Raw genomic sequence first — 18,986 nt, 5'->3', positions numbered from 1 at the left:
TAACTTCCCTACTTACGTTTTTAACTCTCCTTGCACACATTTTAAAAATTGTCAGCTTTCTCAATTAGTTGCTGTACTGATATGGTAGATGAGCAAGAGGATACACAAATATCTCAGCGTCACAGTGCTCTGCTATCACCCATCAGGTAGATTATTTGTTCCAATACATCTTCCCTGTCAGTTCCTTAAGATTGTTATTCTGAAGGAAGTGGTGGGGATTCGCTCCCACTACCTATTAAATGTTCCCAGTGGCATGCTTCTCAAATAGCCTCTGACAACTAAGTTTACCTTTTGGCTGTCACATGTGGCTCAGCTACTAAGCCCGGCAGGACCGCTTCTACTGACAGGAGAAGAGACCAGTTATTGGTACCTTAAAACAAGTCACTTCAGGCAGATGGGGCTCGTCAGTCATGGTTCACAGCTCATCTAGGAGAAAAGCTTTGACCTCAAACCTCCGCTGCCTTGTGGCTCCAGCCACTCATGGGAAAGGCTTCGGGAATAAACCCCGAGGAAAAATCCAGAGCTGGGGTCACTAAGGCGGTCCTACATTGAGTTCAACTGAGACTGGTGACTCCTGCAACGCTCCTGCTGTCAAACTGTATCGGTCTCTGCCGTTCCTTTGGATTGGACAGCTGCATGGAGAGAAGGAGCCTGCTGCACGGACAACAGCTTGCTCTACATATCGTACTGCCCTGGCTTACGTGTCACATAGACAGCAAGCTTGCAATACCCATGGTCAACCCCCGTCTAACAGAAGGCCTCAATTATCTTCCCTGTTAAAATTGATAATCTCACACTTTCCAAAATTATACTTTGCCAGATCTTTGCCCACCTGTTTAACCGAGCTTTATACCCTTGTATCCCCCTTATGTTTTCATCACAACTAAATTTCCTACCTAACTTTTTCCAAAGTCTGCAATCATATTTTTGGAGCCTTTATCAAAGTAACGTAGAAGTTAAGGATCCAGCACCAATCCTTTGGGCATACTATTGGCTACATCTTGCCAACCAGCAAAGACCCTCCCTGTATGTTGTGTAGGCCCATTAGAGCCATAGAGTAATACAGCATGGAACAAGCCCTTCATTCTAATAAATCAATGCTAACCACATTGATCAAATAGGTAGTCCCAATTCCCTGCCATTTCCCTCAAGGCTACTCCCCTCAATGTACCTATCCAGGTGCTTCTTAAATAATACAATTGCTCCAACCTCAACCAGGTCTTCTGGCAGCTTGTTCCATCTACTCACCATACTTGCCATGAAGGTGCCCCTCAGGTCACTTTTAAATGTTTCCCCTCTCATTCTAACTGTATGCTCCTTTAGACCCACCCCGCACTCTGGGAAAAAGTTTCCTACCATCCATCTTATCTATGTCTTGCATCATTTTAAACACTTCTGAATGAGGATCACCCCTCATTTCCCTACATTCCAAGGAATAAAGAATAGCATGGCAAGCCTCTCCCCATAACTCGGGTCCTCTAGGCCCAGCAACATCCTTGCAAATCTTTTCTGTACACTTCCCGATTTAACCACTTCTTACCTATAACAAGGTGAACAAAACTGTACACAGTACTCCAAGTGAAGTCTCCTCAATGACTTACACAACCGCAACATAAAGCCCCAACTCCAATACTCAATACCTTCAAATGATCCATTGATCTACCGCTATCTGCACCCGCAAGGTACATCGCACAACATAATCTTTTACTTTCCACCATACCTTTCCAAGCTGCACCTTATCAAATGAATTGTGAAAACTTCAAGCACAAATAGTCAAATTTAATTGCACATGTTATTTCTCCAAAGAACTCCACTGGTCAAGAGTTATCTCCTTTTAATAAAACCACATTGACTTTTCTGGATTACCTTGAATTTTAGAAGTAGATAATTATCACTGACATACATCATGATATTTGTTGCTTTGTGACAACAGTACAGTGCAAAGAGATATAAGTTACAAAAATTATAAATAGCGCAAAACAAGAATAGCAAGGTAGTGTTCACGGGTTCATGAACCATTCAGAAATCAGATGGTGCAGGAGTAAAAGCTGTTCCTAAAACAATAAGTGTTCCTAAACAATCAGGTCCCTCTACCTCCTTCCTGCTGGCAGTAATGAGAAGGGGGCTGCCTCAGATGAGGTCCTTAATGCTGACTTCTAACGGCACCACCTTTAGAAGATGTTCCCAGTGGTGGGGAGGCTTGTGCCCGTGGTGGAGCTGACTGAGTCTACAACCTTCTGCAGCTTTGTGATCCTGTGCAATGGAGCCTCCATACCAGGTGGTGATACAACCAGCCAGCACGCTCTCCATTGTTTCTCTATAGAAATGTGCTAAAATCTTCAGTGACATACCAAATCTCCTCAAAAGTATAGCCACTGGTGTACTTCCATCATGATTGCATCAATACATGGGCCCAGGGTAGATCCTCTGAGATGCCGACTCCCAGGAACTTGAAGCTGATCGCTCTTTCCACTGCTGACAGCTCTGGTGTACGCTCTCCCAACTGCCCCATCCTGAAGTCCACAATCAACTCCTTGCTCTTGCTGATGTTGAGTGTTTATGAGTGTGGAAAGAGTGGAGTAGTAGGCCGAGCACACATCCTTGATATGCACCTATGCTGGTTGTTAAATTTTTCCAAGCTCCCTAGTGAAATATCTTCAATGATGTCTTCTAACATTTTCTATATTTCTAAAGTTAAGCTAACTGGTTTCTGTCTCCTTCTCCCTTTTTTGAATAAAGGAGTCACATTTGTTATTTTCCAATCTAATATAAACTTCCTAGAATCTAAGGAATTTTGGAAATTTAATACATTAACAGTTACTTCTTTTGAGAACCTGGAATGACGCTCATTGGGATCTGAATTTTATTTGTACACATGTCCAATTTATATGTCCTTAGTACCACTTCCCTGATGTCTATCATTCCCCTTTATGTCCGCCCTCCTTCTAAACCGCAACTTACAACTATTTCTGGGATGCTGCTTATATCCTCTGCAGTAAGTAGTCGTGCCAAATTCCTGTTTAATCCATCTGCAATTTCCTTGTTTCTTTTATTAATTCCACAACAGGAGAAAGGAATTGGTTGCGGTACTTAAAGATCCTAAGGGGTCATGAAAGGGTGGATGAAGCCAGCATGTTTGCTCAGTTGTGATCCTTTCCACAAGCAAATGCTCACGTTGTTAAACGCCTTTCTTTCTAAAGACATCTATCGAAATCCTTAACATCTCTTTTTTATATTTCTAACTTTATTTGTCTTCTCTATTAATTTTTGATAATTTTTTAAATAATACATTATCCAGTTAATACATTATCTGCTGCTCACGTTTATTCAATTGTATGCATTTTTAGTTTTATCGTTTTATAGTCCTGCTATTTATCACTCTAAATTTACTAATCCGAACTGAAGATCTTCCTGCTCAAATCCAGTTGACAACTGGCACTTCATTGTAAATATTCTTATGGAAATAATTTTGAAGTCAATGATCTAACAAATAGCCCAAGTATAAAATGGTGGAAACCACAGCATCAGTAATTAAGTGATTCTATTCAATGTGCTTAATAAATTCAGCAACAATTTTACCCTGACTCTCAAATAATTTGCTCATCAAAACAAAAATTCTTGTATGCTTGCTACTGTGACTTGAACAAGTACATTGCACTGACCTGGTGGAGATACGGCTGAAGACAGCATTGAAATTATTACAACTCAAAGAGAAGAGAACCCCAGAAGCAGAGTTACGGAGTTGTGCTATGAGCGGGTTTCCTTCACGGGACATGTGGATGAATTGGCAAATTTCTGGCAACAGCTGTTTTACGAGCATGGTCTCATCGAGCCGCATTGTATCCTTAGGCTGCTACCAAAGAACAACATAAGGTTAAACAGTTCCTGATGCACGCAAAGTATAAAACTTTATAGCTACGACACATTCATAAGTACAAACTTTATAACATGCTTTGGTGAGAGGAGTCAAATTAATTACATAATCAATTTTTTTAATTAAACAACCCAGAGCTAGAAAGTAAAAGGCTAAATAAAATCAAATAAATGGAATAAGGGAAGAAACTGAGGGCATGATTACTGTTGCAAGTCTATAAAATTGACTTTGAAGATGTAAAGATTGAGGGAAAATTCTTCAAAGGCCAGACATGGGATAGTTCGAAGTTCAGTAAATACCCTTTTTTGCAACAAAAAAAAGTGAATAAAAGGGGGCAGAATGATTGATTCTGACATTCTCACTGCACAGAAGATGCTGACCATGTTTTCCCCTCTTATGACGTTTCTCTCTATTTTAATAACAAAAGATTGGCAAAAGCTTGTATTGATCAGAAATACCCACATCAAGAGACAGCTACAACCACAGCTGTGGCTGAAAGGGACAGGAAAGGGAGTCCTTTCCTTTTGCCACAGCCAGCTTTCATGGTCACTGTTAGGAATAAACACCAACTGCTTCTTGTCCTCTCATCTTAAGCAATTGATTTAACAAAACATAAGGCTTTAATTGTCTTTGCAGTTTGGTAGGCCTTGCCAGTCAAATTTAATTAAATCCCTTAAAATTTAAGGTTTTTTTCAGAATAGAAGCCAAATCTCAAAAGTGAGAAAATGAGAGACATAAAGAAATGTTTGCAGCAGAAAAGACAGTGAAAGACAGTGCTAAAACAGGTTTGAAATTATGACTAGAAAATCAGAGGGTTGGTTAACCTCTTCCATTTCTATGCAGAAACAAGGGTAACATGGAATACTATTGCATACAGTATATAATACATCAGGCGACCCTAAAATGCTTCATTGGGCTATAATCAGGAAAAAAATGTAACATCTACACTAGGCAATACTAGCCCATATGAGCGAAAGTGGAGGGATTAGTTTTAAAGCAGTATCTTAGCTGTGGAACATGGAAAGGCAGAGGGTTAGGGAAAGAATTTCATATGTTGGCAATAAAAGACAAATAAAGCAGATCACAAAAAAGAACAGTCAACATTTCGGGCTGAAATGGCGGCTGTACTTTTTTTTCCACAGATGCTGCCTGACCTGCTGAGTTTCTCAAGCATTTTGTTTGTGTTGCTTGGATTTCCAGCATCTGCAGATTTTCTCTTGTTTGTAAACAGCAGATCACATCATTTTTTAAGAAGATTAAGATCAGAACTTTAACTAGGAGCCAGTGTAAGATTTATAGATGGATGAGTCTTGGAGAGAGTTGGGACACAAGTAGCTAAGTTCTGGATTACAACATGCCATGGTGACACTGGAAAAGTCAAGTGTAAAGTAACAAAACATGGATGAAAGCTGAGATGGCCAATATTACTAAATTACACTTAGTTTGCAGTTCATCTGGTATTGCTAAAGATGCAGGAACTTCATGGATGAGAACAGATATAAAAGGGACTCAGGTGGATGCATTGGAATTGCTAATTCCCTGCAGTCAATTGGCATGTTTAGTAAAAGATTCATTTTCTTAAGTAAAAGATAGCCTGAGTGACTCCACCCCTGTACCCTTAAGTTTCTTGCACATGCCTAATAAGTCAGTCGACCATGAAAGTAAATATACCCAAGGATATTTTAACTGTAGTTCAACACTTGGCTTTCTTTCAGAACAATAAGGAAATCTTCTGTATTATATCCCATAGGGAGAAAGAAGCAACAGACTGTATTAAAATTAAATATCTTGGACCCCTTGGTCTTTCAGCCCAGATGTAATCCCAACAGAAACTCCAACAAGACATGTGGAACAGAAGGAGGTAACACCTGCAAAAGAGATATCCAGCTAAAAGTGGTAAACAATTCACCTCCACAATTTCTATTGACTGAATCTTCACATTTTTACTTACTTGTTCTATATAAATATCATAGCTTCAGATAAAACTGTTTAGTTTTCTTTGTATGTAAGAGACTAAATGCAAAATGTAACCATCAGGTCTTTTCAGCAATGTAAAGAAATCACAGGATATGAATAACCCATGCATTTAAAGGTCACCCTTAAATTAGTTTAATTCTATACACATTTCCTCTTCCAAAATTGATTTGTGTAGAGTACCATTACATGGGTGGCCAGTATTTTCCGGTAATCTCACTAAAATGGTCACTCTCGCAGTGAGTGTTAACAGCTTGACTGGGGGCTGTGGACAGGAGCATGAGAAACATGTGAAAGCCCAAATCTTAAACTGACACACATGCAAATATGCAAGCAGCCATCACAAGCAGAAATGTGACTCATTTTGCTTCTCCCTTGCTGGGGGCGGATTGTCACGTCCCTACTGCCATGCACAAAAAAGCTAATGAATGTTAGTATTAAGTAAATCCTAGACCATGTGTGGTTCAAACTCATGTTGCCATTACCCGCTAATCTGTCTCAAATACTTAACACTTACTTGTCAGTTGTCTGCCCCCCCCCCGTCTGTTTTTGCCAAGTGATAAATCTAAGAATATCAAAATTATAACTGATATTCAAGGAGGTGTTAGACTGTCGCTTCCAAAAAAGACCTGCTATAATGCCACAAGATAGATTTCCTATATTGAGTTTATCATGTTACAGGCACAATTTGCGTGTCATGCATCCAATTTAAGCTTGCTGATTATCTTCAGATACAAAGGAAGCAAAAAGAAATTTTCAGAGTAATAAAAAGTCAATGTTTTGGACGAAGACTCTTCATCAGGACCTGACTACAGTCCTTTTGCCCTGATGAAGGTGTCGCGGCCCAGAACGGTTTATTCCCCTCCATAGATACTGCTTGACTTGCTGAGTTCTTCCAGCATTTTCTATATAATGCTCAAGATTTTCAGAATATATAATCGAGAGACTGCATTAAAGAAAAAAAACCTGCAGAGTAATTATTCCAGTTCACCTTCGCTCACAGAACCAACTTTCTGCTACGACAATCGTTCTATCCTGGAATCTTGTAATGTTTGGAGATCTTGGGAAGGAAGTTAGTTGAGATATAGATAAACTACATTTTTTTTTAAATGTAATGTTGATTTTCCTGAAATTTTCTTAAATGTGCCCCTGCAATAATTCTGTTATATCACTCACCAACTTGTTACACAAATAGGAGTCAACTCATAAACTAGTTCTTCAACCAAACAGAAAAACACCAACTTAGTAAAACAGATGTCTGCTGTTTAGTCTTTGGCTTTATAATTATTTATGCTTTTACTTGGCTGTATCAAAAATAATTTTTTTAAGTGTGTTATTTTTCCCCACCATCAATGAAATCCTGCCTGCTTCCTTTGCACTCTCATTTACCCTCTTTGCACTGACCTTTCAAAAGCTTTCATCAGAACATCTTGCACTGAAACTTTCCATCATAGCCGTCACCCCCAAGTGTAGCTAATGCCCATCCTCTCCTATCCACCACCTCCCACACCTCCACCAATTCTGCTGCCTATAGCCTACAACTCCACAGGAACAATCCTATCTGATTTTACATTTACACTTCAGCTTAAAATTCTCAGCTCTTTATTTAAACCTCGATCAGAATCAGAATGAGGTTTATTATCACCGGCATGTGACCTGAAATTTGTTAACTTGGCAGCAGTTGAATGCAATATATAATCTAGCAGAGAGAAAAAAAATAATAATAATAATAATAAATAAAATAAAACATAATAAGCAAGTCAATTACATATATTGAATAGATTTTTTTCAAATGTGCAAAAACATAAATACTGTATTTTTTTTTAAAGTGAAGTAGTGTCCAAAGATTCAATGTCCATTTAGGAATCGGATGGCAGAAGGGAAGAAGCTGTTCCTGAATCGCTGAGTGTGTGCCTTCAGGCTTTTGTACCTCCTACCTGACGGTACCTTTCAATAAACTCACCTTTCCTTTCCTATATCATTATCTCCTGTTTCCTAATCAGTAAACTCTCCATTCTGCTCAGCCATCCCTTCATCTACCTCACCATTGGCAGCTATGCCAAAATCTCACTGACAGTCCCTACTTAAACACCTTTATATCCCTACTCAATGCTCCTTCATTTTAAAAGTACTTTGTAAATGCTAGCCGCCATCCTTACACCCCATCTCTGTCACCAAGGTTCGATCAACACCTCTTTTATCTCAACTTCCACTATACTTGAGATACTTTTCTACATAAAAATTGTGTAAGATTTTTATTACAAATCCTTTTTGAAGATCCTGCAGATGTTGGAACTCCAGAGAAAAAAGCTGAAGGAACTCAGCAGGTCAGGCTCCAGTTAAGGAGAGGACTAAGTTTCAGGACTAGAAAACAAGGTGGAAAGGAAGGAAGTGGCTTCTTCCTACTTCCCTCCCAGCCCTCATGTAGGGTCTCAGCCCTTTAATCCTCTTCATAGTTGCTACCTGGCCTGCTGAGGAAAAAAAAAATCTGTAAATATTTGCCTGTTTTATATTGTGGAGCTTATTGAAACCCAAGCGATGATCATTGTAAATTTATTGCCATGTTAAACTTTCAATTATAATTTACAAGGGTATTCAAGAGTCAGAAGTAAACAGCTCGCTAAATTCATGGTGACCATCAAGAACACATTTTTACACTAATCCTGCCTTGAACTCATTTTACTCTCCCTATCAAGTCCCTCTGGATTTTGCCATTCATCTACTCACTAGGGATAGCTTACAGTAAATAAATAACTTTCCAACCCTCATGTCTTTGGGATACGGGAGGAAATTGCAGCATCCGGAAGAAACCCACATGGTCACAGAGAGAATGTGTGCATTCCACACAAACAGCAACAGGGGTACAGATTGTATCTGGGTCATGGAGCAGTGAGCAGCTGCACTGTGCTGATGTAAGTATTTTGCTTGTGGTACGGATTATCATAGCATGCTTGCGATACCAACCCAACCCACACTATTTCCTATCAGGCAAACTCTGATTTGTTTTCTTCTACACTTTCAGCTTGTTTACATTAGTGCAGCCCCTACTTCGTAGCACCTACATTAGTCAACCCAAATCTTTCCCTAGAAAAACTCCCATAAAGGAACTGCATTGTCTAGCCATCCACTAACAAGTGTTCATAAAGATGAATAAGCTACATAGAACCAAAATATTTTCCCCCATTTTGAACCCAAGCACAATTGTGTATCAGTTAACTTTACAGCACCAGTAATTGGAAGACCAGGGTTCAATTCCTGCTGCTGTCTTTAAGGAGTTTGTATATTCTCCCCATAACCACGTAGGTTTCCTCAGGGTGCTCCGGTTTCCTCCGACATTCAAATTGAGGGTTAGGACTAGGAAGTTATGGGCAAACACGAGGAAATCTGCAGATGCTGGAAATTCAAACAACACACACAAAATGCTGGTGGAACACAGCAGGCCAGGCAGCATCTATAAGGAGAAGCACTGTCGACCTTTCGGGCTGAGACCCTTCGTTATCCTTATAGATACTGCCTGGCCTAATGTGTTCCACCAGCATTTTGTATGTGAAGTTATGGGCATGCTATATTGCTGCTGGAAGCATGGCAATACTTGCAGGCTGCCCCCAATGTATTGATAACAATGATGCAAACAACACATTTCACTATGTTCTGATGTTTCCAAGTGTGTTGACAAATAAAGCTGACAAATAAATCACTTAATCAAATTTACTATTTTTCTACAGCCTCTCACAACAATGTCAGATCAATCTTTGTAACACTTACAACTTAGATTTCTGCATTCACCATAAACACCAGCAGACTCGACTCAACTGGAAAGATTACCATGATTTCAGGAACTCCACAATGGTGCATTGAAAATAGAGCTAAAAACTAGTCTAAAACCACACAGATAACCACAGGAGGAAACTTTTAAAGCCTAACCATCTGTGCTTCTGCATGGTACACAATTTTTTTTTTAAAGTTTAGATTTCAATTCAATTTTTAAACAAAAAATTGTAATTCCACCATGGAAGAAACAATTGGCTTCATAAAATTTACAAGGAAGCATTGATCTAACACAAAGATTAAAGATTAGCTTTAATTTGCCACTGCTATATCAAAACATATAGCGAACTGTGTCATTTCCATTGCCAACAGAGCATGCCCACAACTCAGTTACCCTAACGCAAACTGCACATCCTCGGAATGTGGATGGAAACTGGAGCACCTGAAGGAAACCCACTTGGTCATGGGGAGAAACTACCAGCTCCTACGACAGCAGTGGAAACTGAATGCTGATCTTAAAACCAGTGCAGTAAAGCACTGCGCTCATCTCAATGCCAAAGTGCCTCCCTCAAATATTAACATATCCTACTAGAGGCAGTTCAGTAATTCTGCTGTCACCGAATGTCCAGTTTCCAGAATGAAAGATGATCTTAGAGAAAGTTTAAAAAACTCTGACATGATTCCATAGGCTGAACTCAAGGAGATCAGCCAGTCTTTGGAATTCTCAGAGCTGGAGGCTCTGTTGTTGAGTTCACTCACAACAGAGATCAATAGATTTCTGAATTTCAAGTGCATCAAGGAAAGCAGAGTTTGTGCAGGAAATTAATGCTGACTAAGATCCAGTCTCAATGAATGGCAGTGCAGGTTTGGAGGCTTGGTTGGATCCTATTCCCATTTCTTATGTTCTTAGAATTAGCTGGAAGCAAAAATTTAAATTTCCACCAACACTGTTACTACTTTCACTTTCCATCCACATATTTAGTCAATGATCTCCTCAGCCTATGCATCGTTATTTGCTCCACAGATACCATCTAATCTGCTGTGTTCCTCCAACACAGTTTTCTTTCAGATTCCAGCATCTGCTATATTTTTTTCCTACAGTCCGTCCAATCTTTCCTCAGTTAAAATGTTCCAGTCCTGAATGCCAGTATCCTATGCCATGCAGGCATATACTTTCCTGCAATGCGTCCAAAACCATGGGCATAACCAACCTGTGATGATGTGCTGAATATACTTCTAGTTTGTTGCATAAACCATGTTAACTTGCTCAGGATGGCACCAAACTGTGACCACCTTTGAAGTCATAGCTGAGTTTCAGTTATTTTCGAGTGTTTTTTTTTGGTTCGGGGGATTTTTTTGGGAACAGAGGAATTAAGAAGCCAGGTTAGGGTTTTACTTATTAGAGATACAGCGTTGAATAGGCTTTCCAGCCCCTTGGGCTGTGCTGCCCAGCAACCACTGATTCAACCCTAGCCTAATCAAGGAACAATTTACAATGACCAATTAACCTACCAACCGGTAAACTGTGGGAGGAAACTGGAGCACCCGGAAAAAAAAACAAGCATTCCACGAGGAGGAATTACGGACTACGTGCAGATGATATCGGAATTGAACTCTGAACTGCTATGCTATCATGGACAGGGATGTGGGGGAATTAGAGGAATAAGGGAGGGAGAAACTGCGATTGTTTTGCTCTTGTTTTATTTCTTGTTCTGTGCTGTTTTGCAGAACATTGAGGACATCCTATGTTGGAGCTGGAGTGTGTGGCAACAAATGCAAGCTGCTTCAGCACACACTTTAGTACATTGACTATTAACACAAATGACACATTTCTCTGTAAGTTTCAATGTGCACGTGACAAATAAATTTGAATCTTAAGTCATGCATATATTTTGAGCACAAATCGCCTGTGTTTACAGTCTATATGGCAGATAGCAAAGGACAGTATCCTGTGTGCATGCTTCAACCACTATCACCTTTGCTGGTTTCTTCTGCCCCACGCTTAAAGCATCTGTGAGCATACACTTCACCACATCTTCATATTCAAGCGTAATGTACCAAGAACCACAAGACGGAATATATTTCCAGATAAGCAAAAAAAAAATCTAGAGTGACAGACAGATTTGACAACAAAGCAAAATCAGAGGCTTTGCTACTTACCCCTGCAAGACACTTCTCCAATGTATCTAATATTATTAGTTGCGAAAGATACAAGTTCTTCTCAGCTTCTGCACCAAATATTCGCTGGGAGAGCAAAACACAATTATCAGACACTTTGCAACAACTGCTTCTATAAATTTACCAGCTGTGACTTAATGAAAGAAAACAAACAGGTCCTTGTATTTTCGACCTTTTATGGGGAGTTAATTGTTGATCAAATGGATTTTCTTAGAGAACTTCTCTCTCACCATTCCCTTGTCCAGCAGTATGAAAATCTCACTGATTAATTGCATCACCCACCATTATTCTCCACAACTTTCTCTGAGAAAATACTTCAAATCAATAACTTGGATGTCTCAAATGGAAATCACTGGCTTTATGGGAAGGCTCAATAACAGTTAATTTTACATGAGTGTGCCTTATTTTTTTTTAAATCCAACTTTAAGTCACTGGTCTATCAGATTTTATCCTACACATCAAAATACCAACAATGCAAAGGATTAAGGAGGATCAGTGAAGAACTGAACTCCTTAAGTAATTTTATAAGCTAAGTAAGAGCTCAAAGTACAGTGTATTCCTGTTAATTGGGACACATCTGGACCAGTACATTTTAGCCCAATTAAGCAACTACTCCAACTAGACAAAATTTCATAGAAAAAAATTAAAAGGTATAAAAAAGACAAAGTACCAATTAACTGAGTAACAAATTATGTATTTAAACGAAACACAGAACAAAATAAAACACGGCCAATACCTCTACAATATGATAAACTGTTTGAGTTCCTAATAGTTATCGAAGTAGGAATTCACCTGCTGTGCTCTTTTGATTAACTAAATGAACAAAGTCAGCACAGACACCTACTGCAGATAATGGACTGCCTTCATACAAGGCTTTTGACATTCTCCAAATCTTTTTCATTGTAACATTCAAGATGATTATGGATATTTTAAAATTCTTCATAATTCCAAACTTGCTGAATTTGTTAAATTTTGTAATTTTCATTCTCAGCCATTTCTGACATTCCCAAGTCTGAATGCTTGAAATTACAGTAAGCAAAACAGTTCTGAAATATCTATCAGTGACCCAAACACATGCACCTGTCATTGTAAATAAGGTGTAGTGTCTAAAGGACATGCAAGTTCACATGACTCATGCTAGTTATAAACTGTTTGGCAACATCTCCCGTCCCAGTTAAGCAGCAGTGTCCCAAATAAACTAAGGAAATCCTGGCTATTTTCTTATTAGTTTTTGTTCTTTAAAAGTTGCCCCAAATAAGTAACTGCCCCAATTAATCAATGGTCCAATTAACTAGAATCCACTGTATTCCAAATGTAGAAATTGGAGAACTAACATTAAAAGATTATGAGTTAAATTTAAACAAAATGCTAAAAATACTCAGCTGATCAAACAGTATCAGTTGAGAAAAGAAGGATTAACATTTCAAGTCAGTCAATGGTCAATGACTTAAATGAGAAAATGGAAGGGTGGATTCGTATGTTTGCAGATGACATGAGCGTTGGTGGACAGTATAGAAGATTACACAACAGGATGGTTGCAGAGCTAGGCTGCAAAGTGGCAGATGGAGTTCAATCCACAAAAAGTGTGAAGTAATACACTTTGGAAAGTCAAACTTGAAGACAAAGTACAGGGTTAATGGCAGGGTTTTAGCAGTGTGGAGGAACAGAGCAATCTTGGGGGTTCACATACATAGATCTCTCAAAGTTGCTCTGCAACTTGATAGGGGAATTAACAAGGCTGAAGATGTGTTGGCTCCATTAGTCAGGGGATTGAGTTCAAAAGCCATGAGGTAATATTGCAGGTCTATAAAAACCCTGGTCAGACCAGACTAAGAATATTGTGTTCAGTTCTGGTCGTCTTATTGTAGGAAGGATTTGACAGAGGTACATGATAAAACGCATTGGGTAGAGTGGACAGGCAATGCCATTTTCTCAAGGCTACAATGGCTAATACAGGAGGGCATACTTTTAAGGTAATTGAAGGAAAGAAAGTATGGAGAGGGGCGATATCAGAGGCATTTCTACAGAGAGTGGGCAGTGCATGGAACGCACTACCAGGTTGGTGGTAGTGGCAAATACATTAGAGGTATCTAAGAGACTGAAACATGGATGGAAGAAAAGTGGAGGGTTATGGGCTTTGAAGGAAGGAAGAGTTACATTGATTATGACAAAGGTTAAAAGATCAGCTCAACATCATGAACTCAAGGGTAAGTACTGTTTCATGTTCTCTGCCCTTCTTCCGATGTAACAGAAGCAAGTTTTACATAGTTTGCCCATTAATCAAAATGCACCAAGTTATTATGAAACAGCAGGTCCAAATTGGAGCATAATGAATAAATCATCTAGCCTTATGGTTAGGTTATTTCAAACATCTGTCAGCTTAAACCAAAGCATTTTATACATTTTTTTAGCTTTGTCTCTTGTTGCCAAATGCATGAAAAATTTAGTTATATTCAAGTTGTCATTCAACTGTACACATACTGTATATACAGTTAAACGAAACAGTGCTCCTCTGGGACCAAGATGCAAAACACATTACACGCAGTGACACACTGTCACAAAATCACATTAGCACAAGCCCATGAGTGTCATGACCTGTAGATTGATGGGTGCAGGGGATACTGTCCTGAAGTCACGTTTCTGCAAGAACAAGCACTCAGCAGTTACCCATCTCTTACTAGGTTAACAGTACACAAAGGCAATCTGTCTCATCTTACACTGGGTTAGCCACAGACAAGGGCAATCCAGCTTATCTCACAATGAGTTAGCCACAGACAAGGGCAATCGAATTTGTTTTCCAGGAAGCAAACACTGTGCAACAGCACTGATGGGCAAGCCAGCCCCAACCCAGCACAGATTCCAGCGGGTCTGCTGCCTCTCTGTTCCTTCCCTCACTACTTCTGGCACTTCCTGCCCCGAGTGGCCGCCAGCACGAAAACCCGGTCTGCACAACAGAGGCCATGCAGCTCTCTCACCATCAGTTGATACTGACTTAACAAGTCTCATACCCTGCCTCTCCCCACACCAAACCATTTCCATGTCCCATTGCAGTTCTACCTGAATGGTTTTAGATACTTACCATGTTATTTACATTTTTCAAGATGGTGGTGAGACCACTTATGACCAAGGAAAACTTGTACTTGGAAATATTGATGAGACATTCCTTATTGTGTTCAGTACTAACTTTGGAATGGGTGTTCTGTTGCCCACCTTTAACTGGAAGCTAGAGGGAGAAAGAGATGAACACGTTACTCTTCATTGAGTGACTGGGATGCAATATTAAACAGATTTCATTTAAAGTCTTTGAACGATCTCAGTTCAGAAACATGATTTTTCAGTGCATAGATTTCATAAAGGCCAGATAGTAGAGTTTTGAAAACTAAGTTAATAATATTAATGTTTTCCTGAACAGGTCAAAAGTAAATGTGTGTCTCTTATCTCACTTTCAGAGTGAGATAAAAAAATAGGGCAGTACGGTGGTGCAGCAGTTAGTGTAACACTATTACAGCTCCAGCACCCTGGGTTCAATTCCACCACTACGTTCTCCCCATGACCTCCGTACATGGGTTTCCTTCGGGCACTCCCGCTTCCTCCCACTTTCTAAAGATGTACAGGTTATTAGATTAATTGGTCACATGGGTATAATTGGACTTGTTTGACCAGAAGGGCCTGTTACTGTGCTGTATCTCTAAATTAATAAATGTAAGCAGCATTTCTGGAAATTCACCTTTTAAAAAGCATTCCAAACACACCTTTTCATAATTACCTTTTGTACAAATATAATGGTGATTATTAAGCCAAGGCTCCCTTTCTCAACTATTTGGTTCACCCGTGTGAGATGCCACAATTAAAGAGACAACCATGTGCCCAGTTGGCTTCATGTTAGCCCATTGAAATGAAGATGAAGTAATGTCAGGCAGGGAAAGAAAACTTAGCCATGCCTCCACATTGGATTATCCAGAAGCCCCTGCTAAATGTAGATGGACAGTGGCTAAAATCTCTCTCACTTCTTATAATCAAATGAAATTTAGCAACTTGTGGGGAATAACAGCCAAGATTAGAAAATGCAAGTACATGATTCAGCACAAGCGGTCTCACAATTCCACGTAATCACACATTCAACTGCAGGGCGAAGTTTTATTTTTATTTATGCTCAGTTCACTTTCTCTAAAACAGTCATCTTTCAGTTTATTTAAATCCTCAATTGTACTTTCATTAACCATCCCAATTTCCCCAATTGTGCCCTTGAGGCTTCTATTGTTCCACCCTAAAAATAGTGTACACATCCTATACAAAATCCTCTTTAATTCAACAAAATTGTACTGACACTTTACTTTCTGTATAAACTTTTAATATGATCCTTCAGGAAACTCTGGCCAAAATTAAGAACTTTTTTTTAAATTGACCTATTTACATTTGCTCAGGCTGTTCAAATGAAGTACAGCTTTTTGACATAATAAGTATGGTGGACACAGTACAAATTTACTTGAGCATAATTTAATTCAAACATATTAAAATACATTATGTAAAACGCACAAATACAAAAATTATGAATTACTCAAACTGAATTTTTGCTGAAAATAATGGGATTACTAAGACAGTAACTTAGCAATTCATTTACCTACATCAATAATGCATGCTTGCAACATTTGAGATTAAAGCATTGTAATTAGGTAAATCTGCCACATAGCAATTATGCCCTTTCATACAAATTTTAGGAGAGACTACAGGGGAAGGAAAGTGCTATTACAGAATTATAAAGTTCACAAAGCAGCTTATTTCATGAATATGGTGGCAGGAACTTGTGAAATAAAACATAGAAAACCAAGTAGTGAAGTAAGAAGATAACTTTTGTGCTACAGAAGATAAAAGCTGAATATAAAACTTCAAATGGGGAATGAAAAACATCATGTTCCATTATCCACAATTCTCTGACATACTTATAGACTACAATCGGTCTTTACATTCTATGTGCAATACAAGATTAATGAGGCCTCTTAAATCTGTGAAGGATCTTTCAACTAAACTATGCCTCAACTTCCCTGTAGTGAACACTTAGCACAAACATGAGAAAATCTGCAGATGCTGGATACCTGAAGCATACAAACACACACAAAATGCTGGAGGAACTCAGCAGGCCAGGCAGCATCTATGGCAAAGACTAAACTAGATGTTTCGGGCCATGACCCTTCATCAGAATGGGTCTCAGCCCAAAATGTCAACTGTTCCTGATGAAGGGTCACGGCCTAAAATGTCTACTGTTTACTCTCTTCCATAGATGCTGTCTGGACTGGCAAGTTCCTTCAGCATTTTGTGTGTGTTGCTTTAATCATTTATGTCCGCTTTTCCCAGCCCAACATTCCAAAACACCGAAGTCTCTCATAACCATTCTTCAACGGGCTTCCTGCAGGCTTTCACTTCCTTTTATCCACCAGTTATCCTCCAAAAGATTGCTTCCTGTGACAAACACCACAAGGACATGAATGTCATTGGTAAACATATTGATTTGGAGATTTCAAAACTAGAATGCCTGAAATCAGTGAAAAATAAATAGAGGCACACGCCAAGTAATTCACAGAGCATAACAGCTTTTCAAAATATTTTGCTGGTAGCATCAGCAAGCAGCTAATGTAATTACAACCACATTTTATTTTGAAGGTTGCAAACCCACTAGTTCTCATTATAGATTTGTTAACAATTATTACTAACTTCTTGAAAAAAATACGTACAAAATTGCTCCCGGCTACAAAAGGGTAACAGACATTTTTCGTAAGTAAGGATAACTGAGTAAACAGCTTACACAGAAGCCAATTAAACAATATTTCTTTAAGGCGGCTTTTGCTAAGAAAGAAAATTTGCCAAGGCACCAGGATAGATCCCTGCTGCTCTTTTGAATGGTCCCCTCTGCGGAGAGCCCTGGTGAGACTCCATCTGGACACCTCGCTGTACTTTTGGTCTCCTTACATATGTAGTCAATCCACCAGATAAAAAGTCATCCAAAGACAAGGCACCCCAAATTACTGTTTTTAATTGCACTGAGTTATAAGGGAAGATTAAATAGGTTAGTACTTTATTCCTTAGTACATAGAAGATTGAGGGGAGGTTTGATAGATGTATACAAAATTATAAGGGGTAAAAACACTGAGTTTGGGTGGGATTACAACTGGAGGTCATGGGTTAAAGGAGAAAGGTGAAAAGATTTAAGGGGAACATGAGGGGAAGCTTCTTCATTCAGAGGACTGCGAGAGTGTGTAATGAGCTGCCAGCACAAGTGGTGCATGCAAGCTCGATCTCAACGTTTGAGAAGTTTGGATAGGTACATGCATGGTAGGGGTATGGAGGGCTATGGTCCCGGTGCCGGTCAATGGGAGTAGGCAGTTTAAATGAATCAGCACAGGATAGAGGGGCTGAACAGCCTGGTTCTGTGCTGTACTTTTCTATGACTCTATGAAATGTCACCCTGAACTACACATATGAAGAACTTCTGCAATGCTCTGTGTCAACAGCCAGATTGCTATCAATTGTCACAAGCTGACATTAAAACTCAATTCAACTGTAAGGTAGACTTCAGAAAGTGTATGCCTTCCTTAACATTCACAGGGTGCCACGGTGCAACTTCAAAACTGAGATTCACATTTATACAATGGAGAAGACCCAAAATAAATGAATGAGAACTGGGAGCCAATTTAGAGATTCAAATTTATTCAATTATATACACAATTTAGGGACAACTTATAAAGTGATGTAAGAATGAAGTTACACAGTCTAAACATAATAATCTCAATAGAGACCACACAGGACAGGAAGCCAAACTTGCAGGGATAGCCTTTCATAACATTGGCTGGCAATCAATTATTTTAAATAAGCCTGATCTGCCTTTAAAATGCCAAAGTAGGTATATGTCTTGCCAGAAACGTCGACAGTGCTTCTCCTTATAGATGCTGCCTGGCCTGCTGTGTTCCACAGCATTTTGTGTGTGTCATATGCTACCATATACTCCCTTGAGTTTTATTTTCTTGCAGGCACTGGGAAATAAAGAAATACAATTTTCAAAAAACTATACATAAACTAAGACTGACAAACAACCAATGCGCAAAAGATGACAAATTGTACAAATTAAAAAATAATGAGGGCATGAATTTCAGAGTCCTTGAAAGTGAGTCTGCAGGTTATGGAATCAGTTCAGCGTTGT

At 39.1% G+C, this 18,986-nt stretch overlaps 1 protein-coding gene across 10 annotated transcripts in view; it reads right to left on the bottom strand.

Moving 5' to 3' along the window:
• Positions 1–18,986, bottom strand: part of nf1a (neurofibromin 1a) — a 357,260-nt gene that overhangs the window by 291,368 nt on the left and 46,906 nt on the right. For 9 of the 10 annotated variants that reach the window (XM_059973505.1, XM_059973509.1, XM_059973507.1 and 6 more), the window contains exons 2-4: positions 14,874–15,017; positions 11,777–11,860; positions 3,663–3,853 (exon numbers count right to left, since the gene is read on the bottom strand). In XM_059973505.1, coding sequence (XP_059829488.1) covers positions 3,663–3,853; positions 11,777–11,860; positions 14,874–15,017 — 419 coding nt within the window. The remainder of the gene's footprint in view (positions 1–3,662; positions 3,854–11,776; positions 11,861–14,873; positions 15,018–18,986) is intronic. The other variant, XM_059973506.1, reaches the window with a different exon arrangement.

Source organism: Hypanus sabinus, chromosome 6 (assembly GCF_030144855.1).
Source record: "Hypanus sabinus isolate sHypSab1 chromosome 6, sHypSab1.hap1, whole genome shotgun sequence".
In the NCBI taxonomy this organism is placed as follows: domain Eukaryota; kingdom Metazoa; phylum Chordata; class Chondrichthyes; order Myliobatiformes; family Dasyatidae; genus Hypanus; species Hypanus sabinus.
The sequence above is the reverse complement of the archived record's forward strand: the minus strand, read 5'-3'. Positions and strand labels throughout refer to the sequence as shown.